The sequence below is a fragment of the Lissotriton vulgaris genome, chromosome 11 (assembly GCF_964263255.1).
Source record: "Lissotriton vulgaris chromosome 11, aLisVul1.2, whole genome shotgun sequence".
NCBI lineage: Eukaryota > Metazoa > Chordata > Amphibia > Caudata > Salamandridae > Lissotriton > Lissotriton vulgaris.
In genome coordinates, this window is record NC_141699.1 from 1102226046 (window position 1) to 1102250067 (window position 24022).

The 24022-nt window shown below is 47.2% G+C and overlaps 1 protein-coding gene across 2 annotated transcripts in view; it reads left to right on the top strand.

The window, feature by feature from the left end:
- The window catches only part of OSTN (osteocrin), a 188780-nt gene that overhangs the window by 136595 nt on the left and 28163 nt on the right, over positions 1–24022 (top strand). Inside the window, exon 4 of one of the 2 annotated variants that reach the window (XM_086944631.1) lies at positions 1931–2005. The exons of the other annotated variant lie outside the window; for it this stretch is intronic. Within the exon in view, the coding sequence (XP_086800757.1) occupies positions 1931–2005 (75 nt within the window). The remainder of the gene's footprint in view (positions 1–1930; positions 2006–24022) is intronic. 2 annotated transcript variants of the gene reach the window in all.

Consider the following 24022-nt stretch of genomic DNA (forward strand, 5'->3'; position numbering starts at 1 on the left):
GTGTTGTAATTGTATGCATTGTAAAGGTATAATGCGATGTAATGGAATGTGTTGTAGAGGTAGTTTTAAAAAACTTGTTGTAATGGCATGCAATGTAAATGTATGCGTTGTAAGTGATTTTGCGGTGTAAAAACTGCCTTGTAAAGGCATGCGTTGTAAATGTATGTGTTGTAACGTCATACATTCGTGTGAGGGAGAGGCAAGGTACACCTGGCAGCTACTTTATAAGTTCAGTGGCTCTGCAGGTGAAGAAAGTTTGTTGTGGTGCAGACATGCAGGTACTTGTTAGACTAATTCAGGGATGTCCAAACCACACCAGAGAAATGGGGGTCTCTTTGCCCCTTTAGCCATTTCACACACACTAAACTGATCTCCGGGTCGCAGGGCTACATTATGAGTATAGCTCAATTTTTCCATTTTTTTACATATTTATATACATAAATACAGACATAAAAACATTTATTTTCCAATCTGTATCTCTTTATAACTATAGAAACAATGGATAACAGACTGCTTTTGAGCAATTTAAAATGCTGTCAGTCATGACTGCCAAAAGCTCTGCTGATTGGCAAGTCAGGAAGTTAGAAAAGAGAGAATGTTTTCTAAGGAGGCTGTAGATATGGACAACGTTGATAACGATCACTTTTTCATTGGAATGTATTGATTTATCATGCATGGGTTTTCATATCTGTTGCATATTCATACTTTATTCAATATGGCTACTTGGTGTCTGTAGTCTTTTCTTAGTGTTTCTATCTTCTAACCTGAGAGTGTTCTCTCTGTGATGTGAACATTCCAGCCTTGGCAGTTGATGGTCTGGCTGCTCTGCTGTCTTATCTTATCTTGTAACTTAATAAATCTATCTTAATAACTGAAGACGTGTCCTCCTGCCTACCTAATCCATTTACAACAATATCATTAAAATCAGTTGGGCCCTGAAGCATGAGAAAATATTTATCTGTTAAGACAATATGGACATTTACTGGTTACAACTTCATTTTTTCACAAAACCCATAATAAATCTGGATAAACACAGATGAAATCAGTAAAACAAATTATATATGGATAAATATAGGAGGAAATGTCTAAAATAAAAACACCATAAAATGTGAAGCCCCAATTATGACGCAGCAAGCTAACCCTCTGAGACCCCGCCCACAGGCTGCCATAAAAGGCGTCTTATATCCATGTAGGGAAGATCCTTCTTTGGAATATTATGACTGGATGCTCTTTCAGCCAACGGTGACTGACTCAGTCTGCAAAAACACGAAAGCAGAATGAAGTAAATAACTTCTAAGAGTGAAGGCTGCCACCTCTTTGTGTTTCTCTTGTTAAAGTTTTAGATGATATGTTTAGGCTCTCCCCTGATGGTGATAGAAACTATGAAATAGGAGTGCAAAGGTTTGGGTGACATCTGATTGATCTTTGATAGCATGGCATGATGCTCTCTGTATGCCATTTGGTAGGGATTGGCTGGGGCCTGTGCTCCCACATTACCTTAAAACTCATTTTCACTATATTTTTAAGTATATCTACACCCTGTATTGCTCGATTAAATGAAATTTATCATATAATTCCAATTATTCTTTGATTTCTTTTGAAATTGTAACCAAAGGTTTTGTAAGAACTTCATGGACTATTTAAGATTATATATAGCATGTAAAAGCTCTAATAACAATATTTTTTTCATGCACTTTATTTCAGTTAATGTCATTACTTATTTATTTCTTTACCATATTATATCATTCATGGAGCGCGTAAAGTCTTAATGCTCTTTTAACTCAAATTTTGTTCTAGAATTTAAGGGACTTTAATTTATGTTCTTTTATTTATAGAACTGTTTTCAACACATTATGTTAGTTTTTTTAAATTCATTTTATATGGTCACATTGTTCATTTTATTTATGTATTTATTTTTGCGGCTTTATAGAGCGCGAACAAGGCCCCAGAGGGCGTCGGAGCGCTGTACAAGGATGTCAGGTGGACCTCCGAGGGCGGGAGTAAGGTTGGAATAACTTATAAACATTTGTTCGTACTAGCATTTGTTGTCAATAAACGTCTCCCATTCAGGTGGTGTGCTCTCAAAAAGGGTATTTATTAGCATACAGGGGTACAGAAACCTCTGAGATCTAATATATGTGATACAGAAACATTCTATAACATTAATCAGACTGTTCACTAATTTATGGTCGCAGCTTGCAAAAGGAAATTAATACAGAATTTTATGGTTTCCATCTCACGAGAAGGATAGTTGGGTAGTCAGTCTCATGTGATGAATACCTTGTTTTGAAGGTGGTAGCGTGAGCAGAGTCATGTTTTGGGGTAGAGTAGGGATGTGGGTACTGCTTGAAGGATGCACACAGGTAAATGGCTTAGGTACAGAAAAACTAGGCATTTTATGGATTTGAGGAATAGGGATTCCAAATGAAGTGTGGCCAGCCAAGGTGGATCCATTGATGCCTTCCCTGATGTTGGTGACCCTCAGCTGTGCAAAGGAAGAGTGTTCTCTGTAAAAGGGGTATGACCTAACTCTAAGTCATTATGGGTATAGTCTCCAGTCATCCTCTTTTGCTGGTCGATGCAATGCATTGTGGGTGTTGTAGTCTTGGTTTACTTTCATCTAGACGGACACACCTGAATACACTGATTTGTAAGCAAAGGTTCAGGACTGAAAAGAGTCTCTGTGATGACCTGGAGGAAGTTGGCCACCCTACTGCCCTGGGCCTAGCAGGTACAGAGTGCAAACTCTAAGAGGTTCAGGATGGGAGTGGCTGAGTGAGATCTATCAGGTTATCAGTCAGACTCACAGATTGGTCTTAATTGTTGAGATTAAGTGAAGTGGCTACAAATTGACTTTCGCAAGCGGTACATTTCAAAAGGAAGGGTTTGATCTGGGCTGAGAGAAAGACGAATGTCTCTCGTGGGGGTCTTCTAGAGACTAGAGGTTCATTTCAGGAACCACTGACTTTGCTGAATTATGCATTTGGGGACATATTATCAAGAACAGTGATAAAAATTATCGCCAGTTTAGCGGCAAAAAAACTGCAGCTAAAGCGGCGATAATGGGCTTGATAATATACCCTGCAGAATTCCAATAGAAACCCATGTTCTGGTGTGAACCTGGGCTGCTATGGGGATTCACAAGGGCATAATATCAAGCCAATTGTCGCCGCTTTAGCTGCAGTTTTCTGCCGCTAAACCAGTGATAATCTTAACGCCATCCTTGATAATATGCCCCTAAGTCTCTTGAGATGGACTTTGTGCTATGATTACGTTGTTGAGAGTTTACAGGCTGGAATTTTGGAGCGCAAACAATCTTGAGAATTGCACTGGGTCTCTATTGGAAGTGAGTGGATTAAAACAGGACTGTTTGATGAGGTTAATGCAGCAGGGTATGTGGGTGAAGCAGCAGGGTATGTGAGTGAATCACTGCGGTGTGTGGTTGAAGCAGCAGGGTATGTGAGTGAATCACCAGGGTATGTGAGTGCATCACCAGGGTGTGTGGTTGAAGCAGCAGGGTATGTGAGTGAATCACCAGGGTGTGTGGTAGAAGCAGCAGGGTATGTGAGTCAATCACCAGGGTGTGTGGTTGGAGCAGCAGGGTATGTGAGTGAATCACCAGGGTGTGTGGTTAAAGCACTGGGAGGTATGGTTGAAGCAGGGTGTGTGGTTGAAGCAGCAGGGTATGTGAGTGAATCACCAGGGTGTGTGGTAGAAGCAGCAGGGTATGTGAGTCAATCACCAGGGTGTGTGGTTGGAGCAGCAGGGTATGTGAGTGAATCACTGCGGTGTGTGGTTGAAGCACTGGGAAATATGGTTGAAGCGGGGTAGGTGGTTGGAGCAGCAGGGTGTTTGGTCAAAGCTGAGGTGCGCACCCCTCTGAGAGCATCATCTAGTTAAGTATCTGTTCACATTCTACCTACGCTCCTTGTCCGTGTGTCGTGCTGTCACTCGGTAAAGTGCTCTCCCACCTCCAAGAGGGTCAACAAAGCACTTGAAAAACTACAGGGCATATTTATAATGAAATGTCGGAGCGCAGAGCTCTGCCAAATTTAGCAGCGCATTGTGACTCATGCGCTTCCCATCAATGTCCATCAGAGGGCGCTCCCGGACAGGAAACGGTCCTTCCTGCACCTACTGCCAAATATTCATTGTGCAGCAGTTTAGGCATCAGGAAGCTGGCAGATACTAATGAGGGCTCGAAGGGGCTGAGGCACAGCCAAGAATATTCCAACTCCAAGGGACGCAGATCAGAAATCTGTCAAAGGAAGCGAAAGGGGGCTGTGGGGGCCTCAAGAAAGTGATTCTGTCGAACTGACTGTGGTGGTGGTGGGAAGGGGGGGGAGGTGATCGTAAACCAAGGGGAGAATATTGTAGAAGAGGTTTTACTACAAAGATGGAGCCTAGGAGGCATTAATGTTGCGTTAATATACCACATTGCAGGCACTTGTGTGGCCTTGAAGCGCTGTGAACCTCGCCCGCCCCCCCCAACCCCCCCCCCAGCAATGACGGATCCTTCGTTAAGGCAGAAGAGCGTCGCCCCACGACTTCGCTGGAGTGAAGCAAAGGAAACATAAAGTTATAATTTGTGTTTGGGGGGGGGGGGGGGGTGAAACCCTCCTAAAAACACATGACTGTTTGGCCAGCACCGGCCCGAAACACTCATGCGCACTACGCATCTTCTCCAGACAGGCTGCATTACAGCCTGCATGGAGAAACTGCCTAGGTCTCCATTTCCTGGCTGAGCGCCGATCCACAGGGCTTAGACCAATGACAACACTGCATGGTAGGCGTTGTGATTGGCTATCGGGAGGCTGGGAGTTGGGTGCATCCTGCTGCTTCCTGCATCTTGCTGCGGGACCGGAGTCAGGAAGAAGAGGAGGGAGGAAAAGCCGGTCGTCACCGGTAACTGTTTTTTTAAAACTAACTCTTTTCGTCCCCTCCACCCTCCTGCGCCCGCCTCACCACCCGAGTCCAGTACCAGCCGCTACTGCCATGGAGGCATGCATGTGTGGCATTGGAGTAATGTAATATTGACGGGCCCGGGCCCCTGCAGAATGGGAAAGAGACCCCTGAGTCTCTCATATTTCATAGATATTCATTGGCCTTGGGCAGAGTGGGGTCCCACAGAAGTGTGTGTGGGGGTGCAAAGATGTTCCCCAACCGCACTGCAGGTGCCTGCGTTACGCCCCTTATGCATGGGTGACAAGGGTATTGATTATTACAACCCGCGCTGAGTAGATATGGAACCATTACACGGCAATGACGCGTGATGCAAACAGTCTAGAGAAGCAGTGGGAGGGGGATGCTGCGTTAATGGGATCATAGCAGTGTGGAGCAGAGAGGACTTGGTGATATGTGTGTGCATGGTGGAGAAGTAGAGGTACATGCATGCGTATCTGACATGCGTGACAGCCAGTCATGTGCTCCAACCAGGTCCCAGCTGGCTACGTGGCAGTGATATGTGAAAGTATTAGGGCAGGCGTGTGGAGGTTCTAGGTACGCATGTGTACAGTCGTCAATTAAAAAAAAAAATATATATATATATATATATATAACGTCAGGAGGCCACTGCTGTTTGCACCACCCCTTGCCCCTGCCAGCGCGGCCAATCACAGCACTGACGCAACTATAAACCATCACACTCCTACAAGTGTGACAATTCAGACTATTCCAGGTCCCCAAAGCTATAAGAATGAGTTGGGTGGGAGGTATTGCCCATATTGATTGTAAATTTAATTAATAAATAAAGATTTCGAATGATCATATTTCATTCTTTGATCATTCAAAATCTTTATTTCGGTTCTTTACACCATAATCAACATTCACAGAAAAAATGCAATAGAAGGCAGTTATTGATTTAGTATTTGCCTGTTGATTAAAACATAAATACAATTTAAAAAAGGCATCACTAGTTAAAAAGAGGATATTTCAGGTATTAAAACATTTTCCATATCCCACTACATTATGTTCTTAAGTTGTCTCTCCGGAGCAATTAACAACAACATTTTAAGATTGTGTTTTTACAATACATTTCCCTGATTAATTCATCATACATAACACCATTCTGTAAAATGTAACTGGGATTATTGATCAATGCATTGTAAGTTCAGTCCTGCTTTGGCCCTTATAAGGCTCTCAGCTAGTAGGTATTTGCTCACACCAAAACAATTACTTGTCCTGTGTCAGACCTTAAAATTATTTCTGCCACTTTACATGATTGTGTGCCTAAGTTTAGGCAAATAGGTTTAATCCATTTTTCCTGGGCTTGGCATATGCGGAACGAAAGAATAGAATATGCAAGTTGTTTTCTGCAATTTTATCTAGGCATAAGGAACATGTGCCTTTGTCCTCGGTTCCTGATTTGTTAGTAGCCCAGCTTGAAATGACGGCGGTACTGTTCAATATCCCATATCTGAATTTCATATATAGCTTTTTGGTCAATGATGGGCGAATCTCGTCCAAAAATTGCTCGAAATTTGGTGTATCCTTGAACAAGAGAAACCTAGTTGTTAATACCCCACTCGTTGTGTCATGCAATACACTGCTATTAATATTTATTTATTTATTTATTTTATAGTATTTGTAAGGCGCGCAGCTACCCACAAAGGGTTTCCCGGCGCCGAAAAGAGGATCAAAAAGTAGATTGTAACTGTTTCTTGGAAGAAGAAGATAATGAAGCAGTGTCATCCCAAAACTGGCCTAGGCCAATCTTTCTCAGCCACGTGCAAACATGCCTGAGCCATAAAATACTAGTATTATGGTCCAACTCCATGATTTCTTCTAAGCCAACCTTATAATGCAACAATTCTGGGGTAGACCACAGTCTTACCCAGAATGTAAGTGGTCTTAGAATCGCAGAGTGGTCTGTCCATTTGACATTGAGATCAAGTACTGCCACCTTGTGGCAGACTGTCATGATTGCTGGTGTTTGCAATTAAGTGCTAATGCAGAGCACAGGAAACCATTGGCTCAAATTGAGCACTGTATGTGCAGTGCTCCAGGGTTGAGGCTTTTTGCAAGTGTTTATAGCACAGCCTTCTCTATGGTGGGCCTTTGAGATGCGAAGAGAGATACTGCAGCACATGCCTTATGGAGCGCTGGATGCAGGAAAAGCACCTTGGGCCTGACACACAAAGGGAACTTACACTTTTGAGCAATTTACACTTTTGGTTAGGGTTAATGCTTTTTGGCTATTTACTAAATCTCGGAGCATATTTACAAGGGGATTTTGCCACCAAAACGTCACTTTTAGCAAAGTTCTGGTGGCGATAGGCCCTTCTGCATATTTATAAAGCGGCGTTAAGCCACTCTTCGTGGCTTAACATGGCCTTGTAAATACGCCCCTTTGCATGCATCACTTAGCGTGAAAGGGGCATGCAGTGGGTGTTGCTGTGAGCGTTCCACCACAACACCCATTGCTTTTGACACAGCCCCAGATTTATAAGGAGGTGTAAATCTGAGGCAACGCCAAAAACGTACACCATGCAACAGCCGGCTTTGAAACGAGGAGAAATACTTTTATTTCTCCTAATTTTTGCTTTTGCTATGTGAGCACACATAGAAAGTGCAAAGTGCCAATAATAAATGTTTCTGTGTACGAAGGTGTCCCTTCCGGCACATAAACAATAATTATATAATGACGGTTTGCTACTTCTATGTGCGCTGCAAAATGCAGCACACTTAGAATCATTCCCTGCAACGCAGGAAAACTTGCACTATGGCGCATGGGCGCCTGCGCTGGCGCTAGGCAGCTACATTTATCACCAGGGGTGCACATTTTATTCTAAAAAATGTATTTGAAAAATGTTGAATTGCAGGGCTACCAAATTTGGCGCAGCCCCGCGGTCTGACATTTTCTTGTAAACATGCCCGTAGGACCACTGCCTTCTCTTAAAAAATAGTTCAACAAACATTAGGGGACCCCATTCCCATTTGTGAACAGGTTACCACCCACTTGAAGTAGGTGGTAAAATGCAAATGTTTTGTGACCGCATTTCTGTCGCAAAATATTCACACATACCACTGGGATTCGGTATTAGGAAAGGACCTACTAAGCACACTCCTACTTAATACAGAATAGCAGACCCAATTTGCGATTCAGAAATAGGTTACCGAATCACAAATAGGGATTCGCACATTTCAAAAAGACTATTTGCATACCGGCAGATTCTGAGAATCAGCCTGTTTGTGAACACAAAAACACTTTGTACATCTGGCGCCTCAATTTTATTCCCAGGTTTTTGACCAAACTGTCTGCTCTACAATGTATCTATTGGCGTTAATGTAGCATGAACCTAGCTGGGCAGCAACTGGCCTCTGAACATCAATTGGAGATTTACACACTTGCATTTCACAAGGAGGCTACCAATCACATTTCTGCAATTTTACGCAATCACAGCGTAATCAGGGTCTCATTACAAAGTCTTTTTTAATTTTTCTGAACAAACAAACGCAGAATTTCCTCCATCACAAACACAAGACCCGCGAACACTGCAGATCTGTTTACATTCTCTCAGAGATACCAGGCTTTAATGAGGAGCTCCTGGGGAATCATATGGCGGCAACAGTGGCGGCTGGTGACATTAAAAAATGGCAAGCAGTACATACATTAAAACAAACATACATACATTGTAAAATTGCATTACATTGAAAATTACATGAAAAAAAATAAAAGTTTCACTTACCTTATCCTGCAGCACGTCCTTGATGCTCTACAGTTCCTGGTTCCAGACTCCTCTGAGCACGCGGTGAAGTCACACAGCCAACTAAATTATCCAATCCAGATATTGCTCTCATGGTGTTAACAATGTTAAGCAATATGAGTGAAACCTCTGGATTGGCTGGAGAAGACTGGCTCAGCACCCCAAAAATCACTGGAGGCCTATGGCTGTTCTCCAACACAGCTGTGTAAGGCAGCTGTGTTGGAGAGGTTTGAATTGTGCATGTTGGGATGGCCATATTAGGATAGCTGGCCAAGCCGACATGCGCACTACAAACTGAAGTGGCCACTCCTCATTGCTGTCAATCAGCAGCAATGAAACACTGGCCCCACCCCCACACTCTGTTCGGCAGAGAGTAAAAAGTAAAATCATTTATTGCATTTTATTTTCCACTCTTTCTGCAGCAGTGTGAGGGAGGGCGACGCTCCTCCGCTGCTATGGAGGAAATGCCGCTGCCCGGGAATTCCGATTCACCTGGTAATTCTTCAGTTCAAAGGGGATTCTCAGAGTTCAGCCTTGAATTCCCATTAAATCTGCACCCACAGAGTTAACAGGACTTCAGGAGTGCTGAATGAACACACCCCAGCCGGGGCACTCAAGTATCGATGATAAGAATGTCACATGTGTCATCTTGGGCCTTGCCGGCTGGGCCAGCGCCTCTGCTGATGTCCTGCCGATGAGGTTTTATTTTTCACAAATGTCAAATAGAAGACAGATTTATATTCATATTGAAAGAAGTAGATGCCTCATACAACTTTGTTTCATTCAAATTACATCTCCGGTACAAAGGACTCGAAATACCCCAGCAGCACACCTTCAAAGTAGTGATGCAAGACTGCATGTGTGCCTTCAGTGTCAGGACTTTTTCCTATAGTTTGTCCTTCTTATGGGATAATGTGAATCTGTGCCCAAGGTCCTCATCAAATCATAAAATTAAACCCAGCCCTCAAGGTGTTCCATTCAACAGCAATTGAATAATTGACACATTACCTCCTACCATTCCTCATTCCTACAGCCAAGCGTCTTCCCACCTTTCATGAATGCGCTGAGAAAATGGGATCCATCCGAAGAGAAACATCCCAAAAAGCAATATTATTCAGGACCTCACTTCAGTAATCATCAAACTGGACTCCGCTGCCAGGGTAGACACTAGTTGTGGAATACAATGGGGCAGAAGAGAGTTTACATCACACCGGAGCTCCTCTGAAACTAAAACACCTGAGCACCGAGCCAAGCCATCCGCGGCTCAATGATTCCCCCCTTGTGTTAATAGGATTAAACTACAATTTAATGAAGAAATGGTGAGCTTTAAAGTCACCCAGTAAAAGATCCAAACTCAAGGCCTCGATCAAGAAAGAAAAGCGAGTATCAAGGTCTAAAAGAACTACTCCCAGGAACTGATCAAAGGCTTTGTGAATCCCACCAGATCCTTGTTCAAACATTGAAGTGAGTGCATCGCTTCACCGTCCAACTCAATACGCCTTCATTTCCCAACAAATTGAACAAATTCTATTCTTTTTCACCAATAAAAGCTCTACCATCAGAGATTCAATTCCGTCAGAAGAATTCACAGCTGAAAAGCTTATCTACGAAACATCAAAGACGTGAAATCTTCTTCAGGATCACGCCTGAATACTTGTACACATTAATGAAACAGATCAAACCAACAACCCACGAGCTCCTGGATCCATCAGGACACCTAATGATCATGCCTTCGCATCTAACGATCATGCCTTCGTACATAAGGATCATGCTTTCACACCGAATGATCATGCCTTCGCACCAAATGATCATGCCTTTGTGTGGAATGATCAAGCCTTCGCACCAAATGATCATGCCTTCGCACCAAATGATCAAGCATTCGCAAAGAATGATCATGCCTGTGCAGCGAATGATCATACCTTCGCACCAAATGTTCATGCCTTTGTGTGGAATGATCATGCTTTCACACCGAATGATCATGCCTTCGCACCAAATAATCATGCCTTTGTGTGGAATGATCATGCCTGTGCAGCGAATGATCATACCTTCGCACCAAATGTTCATGGCTTCACACCAAATGATCATGCCTGCGCACAGAATGATCATGCTTTCGCAACAAATGATCATGCCTTTACACTGAATGGTCATGCCTTTGCACTGAATAATCATGCTTTCGCACCGAATGATCATGTCTTTGAACCAAATGATCATGCCCTCTCACCTAATGATCATGACTTCACACCAAACGATTATACCTTCGCACCTAATGATCATGCATTTGCACCTAATAATCATGCCTACACACCGAATGATCATGCCTTCACACCAAATGCTCATGCCTTCACACCGAATGATCGTGCCTTCCCACCGAATGATCATGCCTTGCTCAGTCAAGGATCCTTTCACTCAATTGTAAAGCGATACAACTGGATCTAAACCTTTCATCCAATTACAGACTGGTTTCAAACTTACCCTTAGTGGGGAAAGTAACTGAATGATGCAACTCTTAACCAGCAAAGAACAGCTAGTAATAGACTACAAGTCAGGCTTCAGTGCACAGGCTGCAAGGTAGAAAGTCCTTCACAGCATCTCTTCAGCATCATGCCTACCTTCGACGCTGTACACCAGTGTAAGACGAAAAACACGCTAGAACATACAATGAGATTCTGCAAACAGGTTCAAAACTGGTTCACCACAATCACCCCACCCACGATTATCAGATTTTGAAGATCGTAAATACGACCACGAGAACATCTCCAAGCAGATGCGGAATCCCTCAAGGGTTTATACATACCCAAATATTGTTCAACCTATACTCGCAACCAGGAATCTTCCACCCATTGACCTCAGGAATCAAAATCTACCAGTATGCGTACCTGAACATTGCCCGTCTAAGACATTGTCCTCCGTGGGACCTGTGTCATGAAACTCCAACTGCAGTGCAAACCGACAAAAGGCCACATTTCTTGTTTTCTGATTTAAATTGAAATTCATATTTGATGTCACACTTGTTGAACAGCGAAAGTTAGAAGCATTGTGCCCCTCATTGTCCACTAAGGTTAAAAACCCTATCACCCTACACATACAACAACCCAGGACAGACATGGAGGTCTTTCTACTCACACCAGGCACAGTAAAGAACCCTTTATCCTTGCACCAACCACAATCAATCAATCAATCAGTAAATTTGTATAGCGCGCTACTCACCCGCTAGGGTCTCAAGGCGCTGGGAGGAGGGGGAATCGCTACTGCTCGAACAGCCAGGTCTTGAGTTGTTTCCTGAAGGAGAGGTGGTCCTGGGTCAGACGTAGGTGGGTGGGGAGGGAGTTCCATGTCTTGGCCGCCAGGTAGGAGAAGGATCTTCCTCCAGCGGTGGTTCTGCGAATTCGTGGGACGGTGGCGAGGGCGAGGCCGGCGGATCGGAGTTGGCGGGTGGGTGTGTAGAATGTGAGGCGGCTGTTGAGGTATTTAGGGCCCACGTCGTGGAGAGCCTTGTGAGCGTGGGTGAGGAGCCTGAACGTGATCCTTTTGCTGACGGAGAGCCAGTACAGGTCTCTCAGATGGGCAGAGATGTGGCCACCATGGGGGATGTCCAGGATGAGTCGTGCAGAAGCGTTTTGTATGCACTGGAGTCTTTTCTGGAGTTTGGCTGTAGTTCCAGCGTAGAGGGTGTTCCCGTAGTCCAGTCGGCTGGTGACGAGGGCCTGAGTGACCGTCTTCCTGGTTTCGGGGGGGATCCACCGGAAGATCTTTTGGAGCATGCGCAGGGTGTTGAAACAGGATGATGAGAAGGCGTTGACTTGCTTGGACATCGTGAGGGACGAGTCCAGGATGAAGCCCAGGTTTCGTGCATGGTCCGTTGGCTTGGGGGCGGTGCCCAGGGCAGGGGGCCACCAGGTGTCGTCCCAGGCTGAGGTGGCTGGTCCCAAGATGAGGACTTCCGTCTTGTCTGAGTTCAGTTTCAGACGGCTGAGCCTCATCCATTCCGCAACGTCTTTCATTCCTTCCTGGAGGCTGGCTCTGGCGGTGGTGGGGTCATTGGTGAGGGAGAGGATCAGCTGGGTGTCGTCAGCGTAGGAGATAATGTTTAGATTGTGCGTTGGCTGCAAGGGGGCTCATGTAGACATTGAAGGCAGTGGGGCTGAGCGAGGATCCCTGCGGAACGCCGCAGATGACTTTGGTGGCCTCGGATCGGAACGGGGGGAGGCGGACTCTCTGGGTTCTTCCGTCAAGGAACGAGATGGTCCATTCTAGGGCCGTTCCTTGGATTCCGGTGTTGCCGAGGCGCTGGATCAGGGTGCGGTGGCAGACAGTGTCGAAGGCTGCTGAGAGGTCCAGCATCACTCACCCTGGACATCTCTCAGCCTGCCTCTGTTGCTGCCATTTTGAGCTGGCATCCCCATTGTCTAAGAACAATGATGACCACCTTGCCCCAACCACAAAAGATCTTCAATGGTGTCCTTCTTTGTGGGTATTTCAACACAAGGACCACTGTGTCCTATTGCCTGAATCACTGCAGATACCACATTATATATCATTTATGTTTTACAATTTAGCAGCTCGTGAACAGTATTAAAATATTGTGGTGCAACCAAATAAGGACAATCGTGTCGCGTCCGCCAGGCTAGACCGTCACTCCCCTATGTGGAAGGAAATGGAATTCACAATGTAGGTAGCTACTGACAGCGTGTGCGGGCTCAGACTTGACCAGCAGGAGGAGTCCCTGATACGGATTGAGTTGCATTAATGGAGCTCTGTATGGGTCCATGTGCTGCTGCGAGGGCGATGGCGGGTCCATGTGCCGCAGGGAGGGCGATGGCGGGTCCATGTGCCGCAGGGCGGTGACAGGTCCATGTGCAGCAGGGCCGTGACAGGTCCATGTGCTGCAGGGCAGTGGTGGGTCCATGTGCTGCAGGGCGTTGGCATGTCCGTATGCCATAGGGCAGTGACGGATCTATCTGCTGCAGGGCGGTGAAATGTCCATGTACTGCAGGGCAGTGACAGGTCCATGTGCTGCAGGGCAGTGAAAGGTCTATGTGCTGCAGGGCGGTGGCAGGTCCGTATGCCACAGGGCAGTGACGGATCTATGTGCTGCAGGGATGTGACAGGTGCATGTGCTGCAGGACAGTGGTGGCTCCATATGCCACAGGGCAGTGACATGTCCATGTGCTGCAGGGCAGTGAGTGGCCCATGAACTGCAGGGCAGTGACAGGTCCATGTGCTGCAGGGCGGTGACAGGTCCATGTGCTGCAGGGCGGTGACAAGTCCATGTGCTGCAGGGCGGTGGCAGGTCCATGTGGTGCAGGGCAGTGAGCGGCCCATGAACTGCAGGGCAGTGACAGGTCCATGTGCTGCAGGGCAGTGACAGGTCCATGTGCTGCAGGGCAGTGGTGGATCCATATGCCGCAGGGCAGTGACAGGTCCATGTGCTGCAGGGCGGTGACAGGTCCATGTGCTGCAGGGCAGTTGTGGATCCATATGCCATAGGGCAGTGACAGGTCCATGTGCTGCAGGGCGGTGACAGGTCCATGTGCTACAGGGCAGTGACAGGTCCATGTGCTGCAGGGCAGTGGTGGGTCCATGTGCTGCAGGGCGTTGGCATGTCCGTATGCCATAGGGCAGTGACGGATCTATCTGCTGCAGGGCGGTGAAATGTCCATGTACTGCAGGGCAGTGACAGGTCCATGTGCTGCAGGGCAGTGAAAGGTCTATGTGCTGCAGGGCGGTGGCAGGTCCGTATGCCACAGGGCAGTGACGGATCTATGTGCTGCAGGGATGTGACAGGTGCATGTGCTGCAGGACAGTGGTGGCTCCATATGCCACAGGGCAGTGACATGTCCATGTGCTGCAGGGCAGTGAGTGGCCCATGAACTGCAGGGCAGTGACAGGTCCATGTGCTGCAGGGCGGTGACAGGTCCATGTGCTGCAGGGCGGTGACAGGTCCATGTGCTGCAGGGCGGTGGCAGGTCCATGTGGTGCAGGGCAGTGAGCGGCCCATGAACTGCAGGGCAGTGACAGGTCCATGTGCTGCAGGGCAGTGACAGGTCAATGTGCTGCAGGGCAGTGGTGGATCCATATGCCGCAGGGCAGTGACAGGTCCATGTGCTGCAGGGCGGTGACAGGTCCATGAGCTGCAGGGCAGTTGTGGATCCATATGCCATAGGGCAGTGACAGGTCCATGTGCTGCAGGGCGGTGACAGGTCCATGTGCTACAGGGCAGTGACAGGTCCATGTGCTGCAGGGCAGTGAAAGGTCCATGTGCTGCAGGGCAGTGAAATGTCCATGTGCCGCAGGGCAGTGACAGGTCCATGTGCTGCAGGGCAGTGAAATGTCCATGTGCCGCAGGGCAGTGACAGGTCCATGTGCTGCAATGCAGTGGCAGCTCCATGTGCTGCAGGGCAGTGGTGGATCCATGTGCCACAGGGCAGTGACAAGTCCATATGCTGCAGGGCAAGGGCAGGTCCATTTGCTGCAGGGCATTCACGAGCCCATATGCCGCAGGGCAGTGATGGGGCCATGTGCTGCAGGGCAGTAGTGGATCCATGTGCTGGCAGGGCAGTGGCGGGTCCATGTGTTGCAGGGCGGTGGCAGGTCCATGTGCTGACTGGGCAGTGGCGGGTCCATGCGTCGCAGGGCAGTGGTGGGTCCATGTGCCGCAGGGCAGTGACAGGTCCATGTGCTGCAGGGCAGTGACAGGTCCATGTGCTGCAGGGCAGTGGTGGACCCATATGGCGCAGGGCAGTGACAGGTCCATGTGCTGCAGGGCGGTGACAGGTCCATGTGCTGCAGGGCAGTGGTGGATCCATATGCCATAGGGCAGTGACAGGTCCATGTACTGCAGGTCAGTGACAGGTCCATGTGCTGCAGGGCAGTGACAGGTCCATGTGCTGCAGGGCAGTGACAGGTCCATGTGCTGCAGGGCAGTGAAATGTCCATGTGCCGCAGGGCAGTGACAGGTCCATGTGCTGCGGGGCAGTGAAATGTCCATGTGCCGCAGGGCAGTGACAGGTCCATGTGCTGCAGGGCAGTGGTGGATCCATGTGCCACAGGGCAGTGACAAGTCCATATGCTGCAGGGCAGGGGCAGGTCCATATGCTGCAGGGTATTGACGAGCCCATATGCCGCAGGGCAGTGATGGGGCCATGTGCTGCAGGGCAGTAGTGGATACATGTGCTGGCAGGGCAGTGGCGGGTCCATGTGTTGCAGGGCGGTGGCAGGTCCATGTGCTGACAGGGCAGTGGTGGATCCATGTGCCACAAGGCATTGACAGGTCCATATGCCTCAGGGCAGTGGCAGCTCCATGTGTCACAAGGCAGTGACGGGTCCATGTGCTGCAGGGCAGTGGTGGATCCATATGCCGCAGGGCAGTGACAGGTCCATGTGCTGCAGGGCAGTGACATGTCCATGTGCTGCAGGGAGGTGGTGGATCCATGCACCGCAGGGCAGCGGCAGGTCCATGTGTCGCAGGGAGGTGGTGAGTCCATGCGCCGCAGTGCAGTGACAGGTCCATGTGGTGCAGGGAGGTTGTGAGTCCATGCGCCGCAGGGCTGTGGTGGATCCCTATGCCGCAGGGCAGTGACAAGTGCATGTGCTGCAAGGCAGTGATGGGTCTATGTGCTGCAAGGCAGTGACAGGTCCATATGCCTCAGGGCAGTGGCAGCTCCATGTGTCACAAGGCAGTGACGGGTCCATGTGCTGCAGGGCAGTGGTGGATCCATATGCCGCAGGGCAGTGACAGGTCCATTTGCTGCAAGGCAGTGACAGGTTCATGTGCTGCAGGGCAGTGACAGGTCCATGTACTGCAGGGCAGTGACAGGTCTATGTGCTGCAGGGCAGTGATAGGTCCATGTGCTGCAGGGCAGTTGTGGATCCATGTGCCACAGGGCAGTGACAGGTCCATATACCTCAGGGCAGTGGCAGCTCCATGTGCCGCAGGGCAGTGACAGGTGCATGTGCTGCAGGGCAGTGGTGGATCCATATGCCGCAGGGCAGTGACAGGTCCATGTGCTGCAGGGCGGTGACAGGTTCATGTGCTGCAGGGCAGTGACAGGTGCATGTGCTGCAGGGCAGTGGTGGATCCAGATGCTGCAGGGCAGTGATGAGCCCATGTGCTGCAGGGCAGTGGCATGTCCATGTGCCGCAGGGCAGGGACGGGTCCATGTGCTGCAGGGCAGTGGTGGGTCCGTGTGCTGCAGGGCAGTGCTGGGTCCTTGTGTCACAGGGCAGTTTTGGGTCCGTGTGCCGCAGGGCAGTGGCTTCTCTAAGTCACCACGGAGGTGGATGTCCTCAGTGCTCTAGCAGTAGAGGTGCTTTAGCAGCACTGGAGCGCTGTGTGTCCTAGTGATGGATGGCAGTGAATGCTGCAGCTCACGAATGATGAAGTCTTATAAGCACCTTGGGCTTCCCCCAGCACTAGAATAACAATGTTTTCAACATGCCCAGGCTAGGGTGCCTCGGGCAGGGGTCTCAAACGTTAAGAGTGAGGTGTCCTGCCAGAGCAAATCATAACTTAGAGCTCTGTGTCCACACCTGGGTACTTCAACGCCAGGTGACAAGAGGGTAGGGTTGAGGTGTTTTGGTGGATCCCCGGGCAGGTTTCAGAGTCTTGCGTGGGTTTCATCATTCAAATATCAGTTGATTGATCAGGATTGAGGTGCACTGACCGTGTCTGGGTCAAAGTTCTTGAATAGGTGCAGTGCTGCAGGACAAGATTGAGGTGCACTGACAGTGTGTGGGTCAAAGTTCTAGCACAGCTGGAATGCTGCAGGTCAGTAATACGGGCACTGACCATGTCTGGGTCAAAGTTCGAACAAAGAGCAGAGGGCAGGCTAGAGCAAGTATAACATCCTTCTTTGCTGTGCCTGCATTTAGCCAGCAGAGGGCCGACTAGAACAAGGGTTGAGTCATTCTATGCTGTGCCTGTATTTACCCAGCAGAGGGCAGAATAGAACAAGGATTGCGTTGTTCTTTGCTGTGCCTTTATTTACCCAGCAGGTGGCAGGCTAGAGCAAAGATTGCGTCCTTTTTTGCTGTGCCTCTATTTACCCAGCAGAGGGCCGGGTGGAGCAAGGATAGCATACTTCTTTGCTGTGCCTGTATTTACCTATGCAGAGAGCAAGTTAGAGCAAGGATTGCATCCTTCCTTGCTGTGCCTATATTTACCCAGCAGAGGGCAGGCTAGAACAAGGATTGCGTCCTCCTTTACTGAGTCTGTATTTAACCAGCAGAGGGCAGGCTAGAGCAAGTATTACATCCTTCTTTGCTGTGCCTGTATTTAACCAGCAGAGGGCAGGCTAGAAAAAGGATTGTGTCCTCCTTTACTAAGTCTGTATTTAACCAGCAGAGAGCAGGCTAGAGCAAGTAGTACATCCTTCTTTGCTGTGTCTATATTTATCCAGCAGAGGGCAGGCTAGAAAAAGGATTGTGTCCTCCTTTACTAAGTCTGTATTTAACCAGCAGAGAGCAGGCTAGAGCAAGTAGTACATCCTTCTTTGCTGTGCCTGTATTTACTCAGCAGGTGCCAGGCTAGAGCAAGCATTGCATCCTTCTTTGCAGTGCCTCTATTTACCCAGCAGAGGTCAGGCTAGAACAAGTATCGTTCTTTTTGCTGTGCCTGCATTTACCTTGCAGAGGGCAGGATAGAACGAGAATTGCATTCTTCCTTGCTGTGCCTATATTTACCCAGCAGAGGGCAGGCTAGAGCAAGTATTGCATCCTTCTTTGCTGTGCCTGTATTTACCCAGCCGAGGGCAGGTTAGAGCAAGGACTGCCTGCATTTACCCAGCAGAGGAAAGGATAGAACAAGGACTGTGTCCTTCTTTGTTGTGCCTGCATTCACCCAGCCGCAGACAGGCTAGCACAAGTATTACATCCTTCTTTGCTGTGCCTGTATTTACCCAGCAGAGGGCAGGCTAGAGCAAGGAGTGTGTCCTTATTTGTTGTGCCTGTATTTGCCCAGCAGAGGGCAGGCTAGAGCAAGGATTGCATCCTTATTTGTTGTGCCTGTATTTGCCCAGCAGAGGGCAGGCTAGAGCAAGGAATGCATCCTTCTTTGCTGTGCCTGTATTTGCCCAGCAGAGGGCAGGCTAGAACAAGGATTTCATCCTTCTTTGCTGTGCCTGTATTTACCCAGTTCAGGGCAGGTTAGAGCAAGGACTGTCTGCATTTACCCAGCAGAGGGCAGGATAGAACAAGGACTGCGTCCTTCTTTGTTGTGCCTGCATTTACCCAGCCGCAGACAGGCTCGTACAAGTATTACATCCTTCTTTGCTCTGCCTGTATTTACCCAGCAGAGGGCAGGCTAGAGCAAGGATTGCGTCCTTCTTTGCTGTGCCTGTATTTACCCTGCAGAGGGCAGTATAGAGCAAGGATTGCGTATTTGTTTGCTTTTTCACATTTCATTATTTTGACAATGACGTCCAAAGCGGGACCTCCCTGGCCAGCACTTCTTGGCACATGCTGCCAGTGCGAAGGGCAGAGTGCCAAGAAGCCGTCTGCGTGCCAAGCCCGTAAGCAATTTGAACTCCCAGCCCACAGAACATTTCTATTAAAATTATTTTCAACATTAAATTAGGTCTATACTATGACGTCAAGAGCTGCCTAGTTAAGCAATTTATTGTTGGCAACAGCTATTATATAAAATCCGCAAGTGCTGAGTTATAGACATTTAAAATTCTAAATTATGTTCCCTTTGCTTGGTTGTTGCAATAATAATAAAAATCCTTCATACATTAAATGTCAAAAGTCATTCAATTACAAAAGGGTTAGAGTCTAATTGTCTTATATTGTTATGTTTCTCTCCATCCAGATACAAAATTGGCCGAAGCACTCTGTAGAAGCGTCTATCAGGGAAGCGCAGGAGGGCGTGCGCGCGTGCCTGTGTGCGTGTGTGTGTGTATACCGACTCACGAACCACCCTTACCCTCTCTCTCTAGGAAATTGGTCTCCATTTCTGCTTTCTTAGCAGGGGGACAAAGTCACAGAATAAGTGAGGGGGGTCAAGTCAAAAGTTTAGATATTTGCAGTAGGAGGGCGGGGTTTCGATGTGTAGGTGAGATTCAGATGTGCGGGGAGAGCGGGGGCAAGCAACCCACACTGCAGTTGTCCTTTTTCAGGGGGCCACAAAATGCTGGCGTAATGTAGGATAATTTGTCTGATTTCAATTTTCAGCCCCCTGTGAATGTAGGGACGGTGGCCCGCAGGGCACACCAGCTATCCACCCATTTTCTTTCCTGAACAGTAAACTTTTTAGGCCATATGTATGAACACATTTCCCCACAGACACAGAATGGGTAAAACCCTTTGATACATCTGGCCCTTTGTTTTTAGAGCAGCTCATGCTCATGTTTCAAGGACTTCCTCACCTACCCTCACCCTCAAGGAAGTCCTGTGCCCTCGCCACCCTCACCCAACCACCAGCCAATGCCATCAAAGCATTCACTTTCCAACTCTAGCTTTAAAGCCAATGATGACATCCAGGTGCCATTGAACCTACCGACCACAAACCACTTCCTGGAACACCCAAGAGCTCTCTGGAGACAAACACCCCATGCACAAACACCAGGGAAGATTCAAGACACTCAATCCCAGGGTGAGCTAAAAGAAATAAAAATGCATCGGGTTAATAATCAGAGTCGTGGGGTTTCGTGGATAAAGGTACATTGAAGTGGCAAAGTCTCTGATTCACAGAAATACAGGGTTTGTGACCACAAAACACTGTTTAAAATGTATCAATTCCCTTTCTGGAGTTGAAAAAGGATTTCCAGCTTCTACAAGGGCTTTTGGGAACCATTATGATTCACAAACAGGAGGGGGCGTGGAAGGAGTGCCCGCCCCCCTATTAGGGTTTCACAATAGAATTTTTGGATGGAAAAGTCCTCCTCTTAGTAATGGAAGTGCACCCCTGCCCTGACTACTCCAACGGTACCGATATCTGGACCACTAATGCTTATTTTTGTTGTCATTGGCAAACAACGATCATGCGTGTGCGCCATGACATAGGCCTGCCTCACGGATTGTGGTCTTGTTGAACAAGAAAGGCTCCCCAAAGCGCTTCCCTCGTAGTGGTGTAAAACGACTACCTTCAAATGGATTTAAGTAGCACAAGCGAGGTGTAGTGATCCGTAGAAGTGAAGAGGCCCGTTTTACCTGTGTCACTGGAGTGAATCCTACAGGCTCGCTCCTGTAAAGCTCCACTGCTGTGTGCTTAACTCACTCTTGGCCTATATCGGATTGGTGTGAAGTGCTGCACAGCGCAGGAGTGCCGTATCTGCGCTAGGTCTATGTGTAACCGGGAAACGTACAATACAGACATAATGCAGTGCTGAGCACTTTATGTAATATGAGTGCATGTGCTAGGTGTACGTGTGCCTATGAGTGGTACAATACTGGAATAAACGTACAGTGCGTGCATGTTAAGTGCATGTGCTTGGATGTGTGCATGCAAGGGGCACAATATATGAAAGATTTAGTACTGTAGATTGTGTGCATGTTAAATGTATGTGCTGAGTGTATGTGAGCCTGTGAATTGGACAATACAGGGATAATGCAGTACTGTGCAGTGTGAGCATTTTGCCGCAGCTGCTGCAGGTAAGAGCAGTGGGGCCGGCGCTGGGGGGGATTTTGAGAGACGACCACAAGGGAAAGTTAAATAAATATTTAATTTTCCCTCGTGGTCGTCTCTCGAAATCCCCCCCAGCTGGCCATACCGCCCCACGCTCTTATCTGCAGCGGCTTCAGCTGTGTGCATGTAAATGCATGTGCTGGGTGTATCTCCTGGAAGTGGTACAGTGCATAAAGGATACACAGTGTGTGCAGTGCGTGTATGTTAAATGCATGTGCTGGGTGTATGCGTACCCGTGAAGGGTACAATTCATGGAGGACTCTGTGTTCCATGTTTGAAGACCCAGGGCTATGTGGTGAAACATAACGGGGCTAATTCACAGAACTAACTTAAGACAGAATCCTAAACTTACTCCTTTTGGTATTCACAGAAGTTAGGATTTTGTCTTAAGAGAGACTTAAGACAGACTTAAGACAGCCTTAAGACAGAATCCTAACTTAAGTCTGTCTTAAGTCTGTCTCTAGTCTGTCTTAGGACAAAATCCTAACTTCTGTGAATACCAAAAGTAGTAAGTTTTGGATTTTGTCTTAAGTCAGTTCTGTGAATCGGGCCCGAGCAGAGGAGGTTGGGGAACCCCCACAGACAGATTTGTGTATTGCTGCATTCTTGAAGGCTGGGTGGGACACACTGGGGAGGGAGAGCCAGGCTTATCCACTTCATAGAGGGCTCTTTGATTCAAAGATGTCACGAGGAAGGGGCCTGGGAATAACTCAGGAGGGAGATGGGGCTGATACGAAACTAGTAAAGAGCAGGGCTGAGACCCTGGGCTAATATTTTGATACACATATCCCTGTGACTGGCATCCAGGTATGAACTCTATTGTGGAGTGGCTTCTACTCTGACAGACTGCTTTGAAGAGGAAGAGAGGCCAAAAGAGGGGTCTTGTCAAAAGGAAACTAACCACCAGCATAAACTTCAGAGACTCAGACTTTAAATCACATTTGGCGACTGGAAATGGACTATAAGAAGGGGAGCTTGAGACCCCAAAAGTTTATGAAAGTCAAACCTTTGATTAAAATTTAGCTTTGTGAATACCGAAATGAAGTAAAGTCAGACCTTTGGTCTAAGATTAGTTTTGTGAATACTGAAAAGATGTACCTTTGGACTTTTAGTCTAAGTTTACATTTGTGAATACCGAAAAGTAGTGAAATTAGACTCTTGGTCTAAGTTTACATTTGTGAATACCGAAAAGTAGTAAAGTTAGACTTTTGGTCTATGTTTATCTTTGTGAATATGGAAAAGTAGTAAAGTTACAATAAAGTGTAAGTTTACGTTTGTGAATCGGAGACCTAGAATGGAAATTTTTAGAAACAATGACCACAAATACAATGAAGTGTAGACTTTTAGTAATAGGGAGCTGGACATGCCAGAGAGATTCACAGATGCATTCAAGAGTATGTAAAAGAATAATTCTGTAGTACTACTTCCTGTATTTGTAAACGCTTTTTAAATCGGCCACAAGATGAGCGTGTCCTGGTACCACTGCTGGCAGGGAGTCAACAAGCCCGCCATGGAAAGGGGAAATGAATCGGTGTCACAGTGGAAGAGCAAGCACGCAGGTTGCAAAGCGGGTTACTGCAAATGTTTAAAACATCTTAAAAATATATTGTTTTTCTTATGTCTTGAAATTTAGCTGAGATATTCTAGAATGTTACAAATGATTTCTTTCATCTTTACATTCCGAATAATTTCATAAGTATCACATTTACAAAAACAAGTGATATGTTTTATTATTGATAAATGTATTTTAGATCACAGATGTAGACCCTTCGTGAATCTATCTTTTTTACAATTTGGTGATCTCTTCTGCAATGTTTTCAGCCTGGTAAATGCAAAAGCCACACAGCATATACCCCCACATGCATCAATCTAGGATTTTGCATTTCTCAAATAGCGAAAATTAAGGAATCGCTATTTAGGAAATGCAAAATGCTATGCATCATTTTTTTCGGTATTTCTTTGTGATTCGGTAAAAATCGCATTTTTTACCGAATCCCAAAGAAATACCGAATTCTTAAGTTAATTTTCGCAATTTCCATTGATTCCTATGGGCCAAAAGGCCCATAGGAGTCAATGCAAATTGCGAGTGGCACTTAGAAAATTTCATGGGTGCAGGGGGGGGTCCAAAGGACCCCCCCATGCACCCCTGAAATGTATTTTTCGCATCATGTTGCACACACACATGTCCTAAGGACATGTGTGTCCGTAACATGAATGTTGAAAAAAAAACATTTAAAGCATTTTAAACACTTTTTCCAAATTTACCGAGTGGTTCAACCACTCGGTAAATTTGGAACCCTAAGTGCGAATTTTCACTTGTCAAAAGTGATGATGCATTGCTTTTAAGAAGTCGCACATCTGCGACTTCTTAAAAGCACCCGCAATTTTAGAACTCGCAACAATGTTGCGATTTCTAAAATTGCTTCATGCATCCCAAAAAGCACTTTTGCATTCGCAAACGGCCGATTTTAAGGAATCGCACCGTTTGCGAATGAAAAAGTGCTTGATGCATGTGGGGGCAACTGTACTAGGAAAAGAAATAGCACAAACCCTTGTTGTAATACCCAAGGGTTAAGTGCCTGGGTGTCTGCTCACCCTCAAGCCAAGGGGCACCACTCTTCTGTGACCAGCTTGTTTCCCATGACAGAAAGATCCAGAATGGCTGTCTTCCATAGTCTTGGGCATCAGGGCTGGG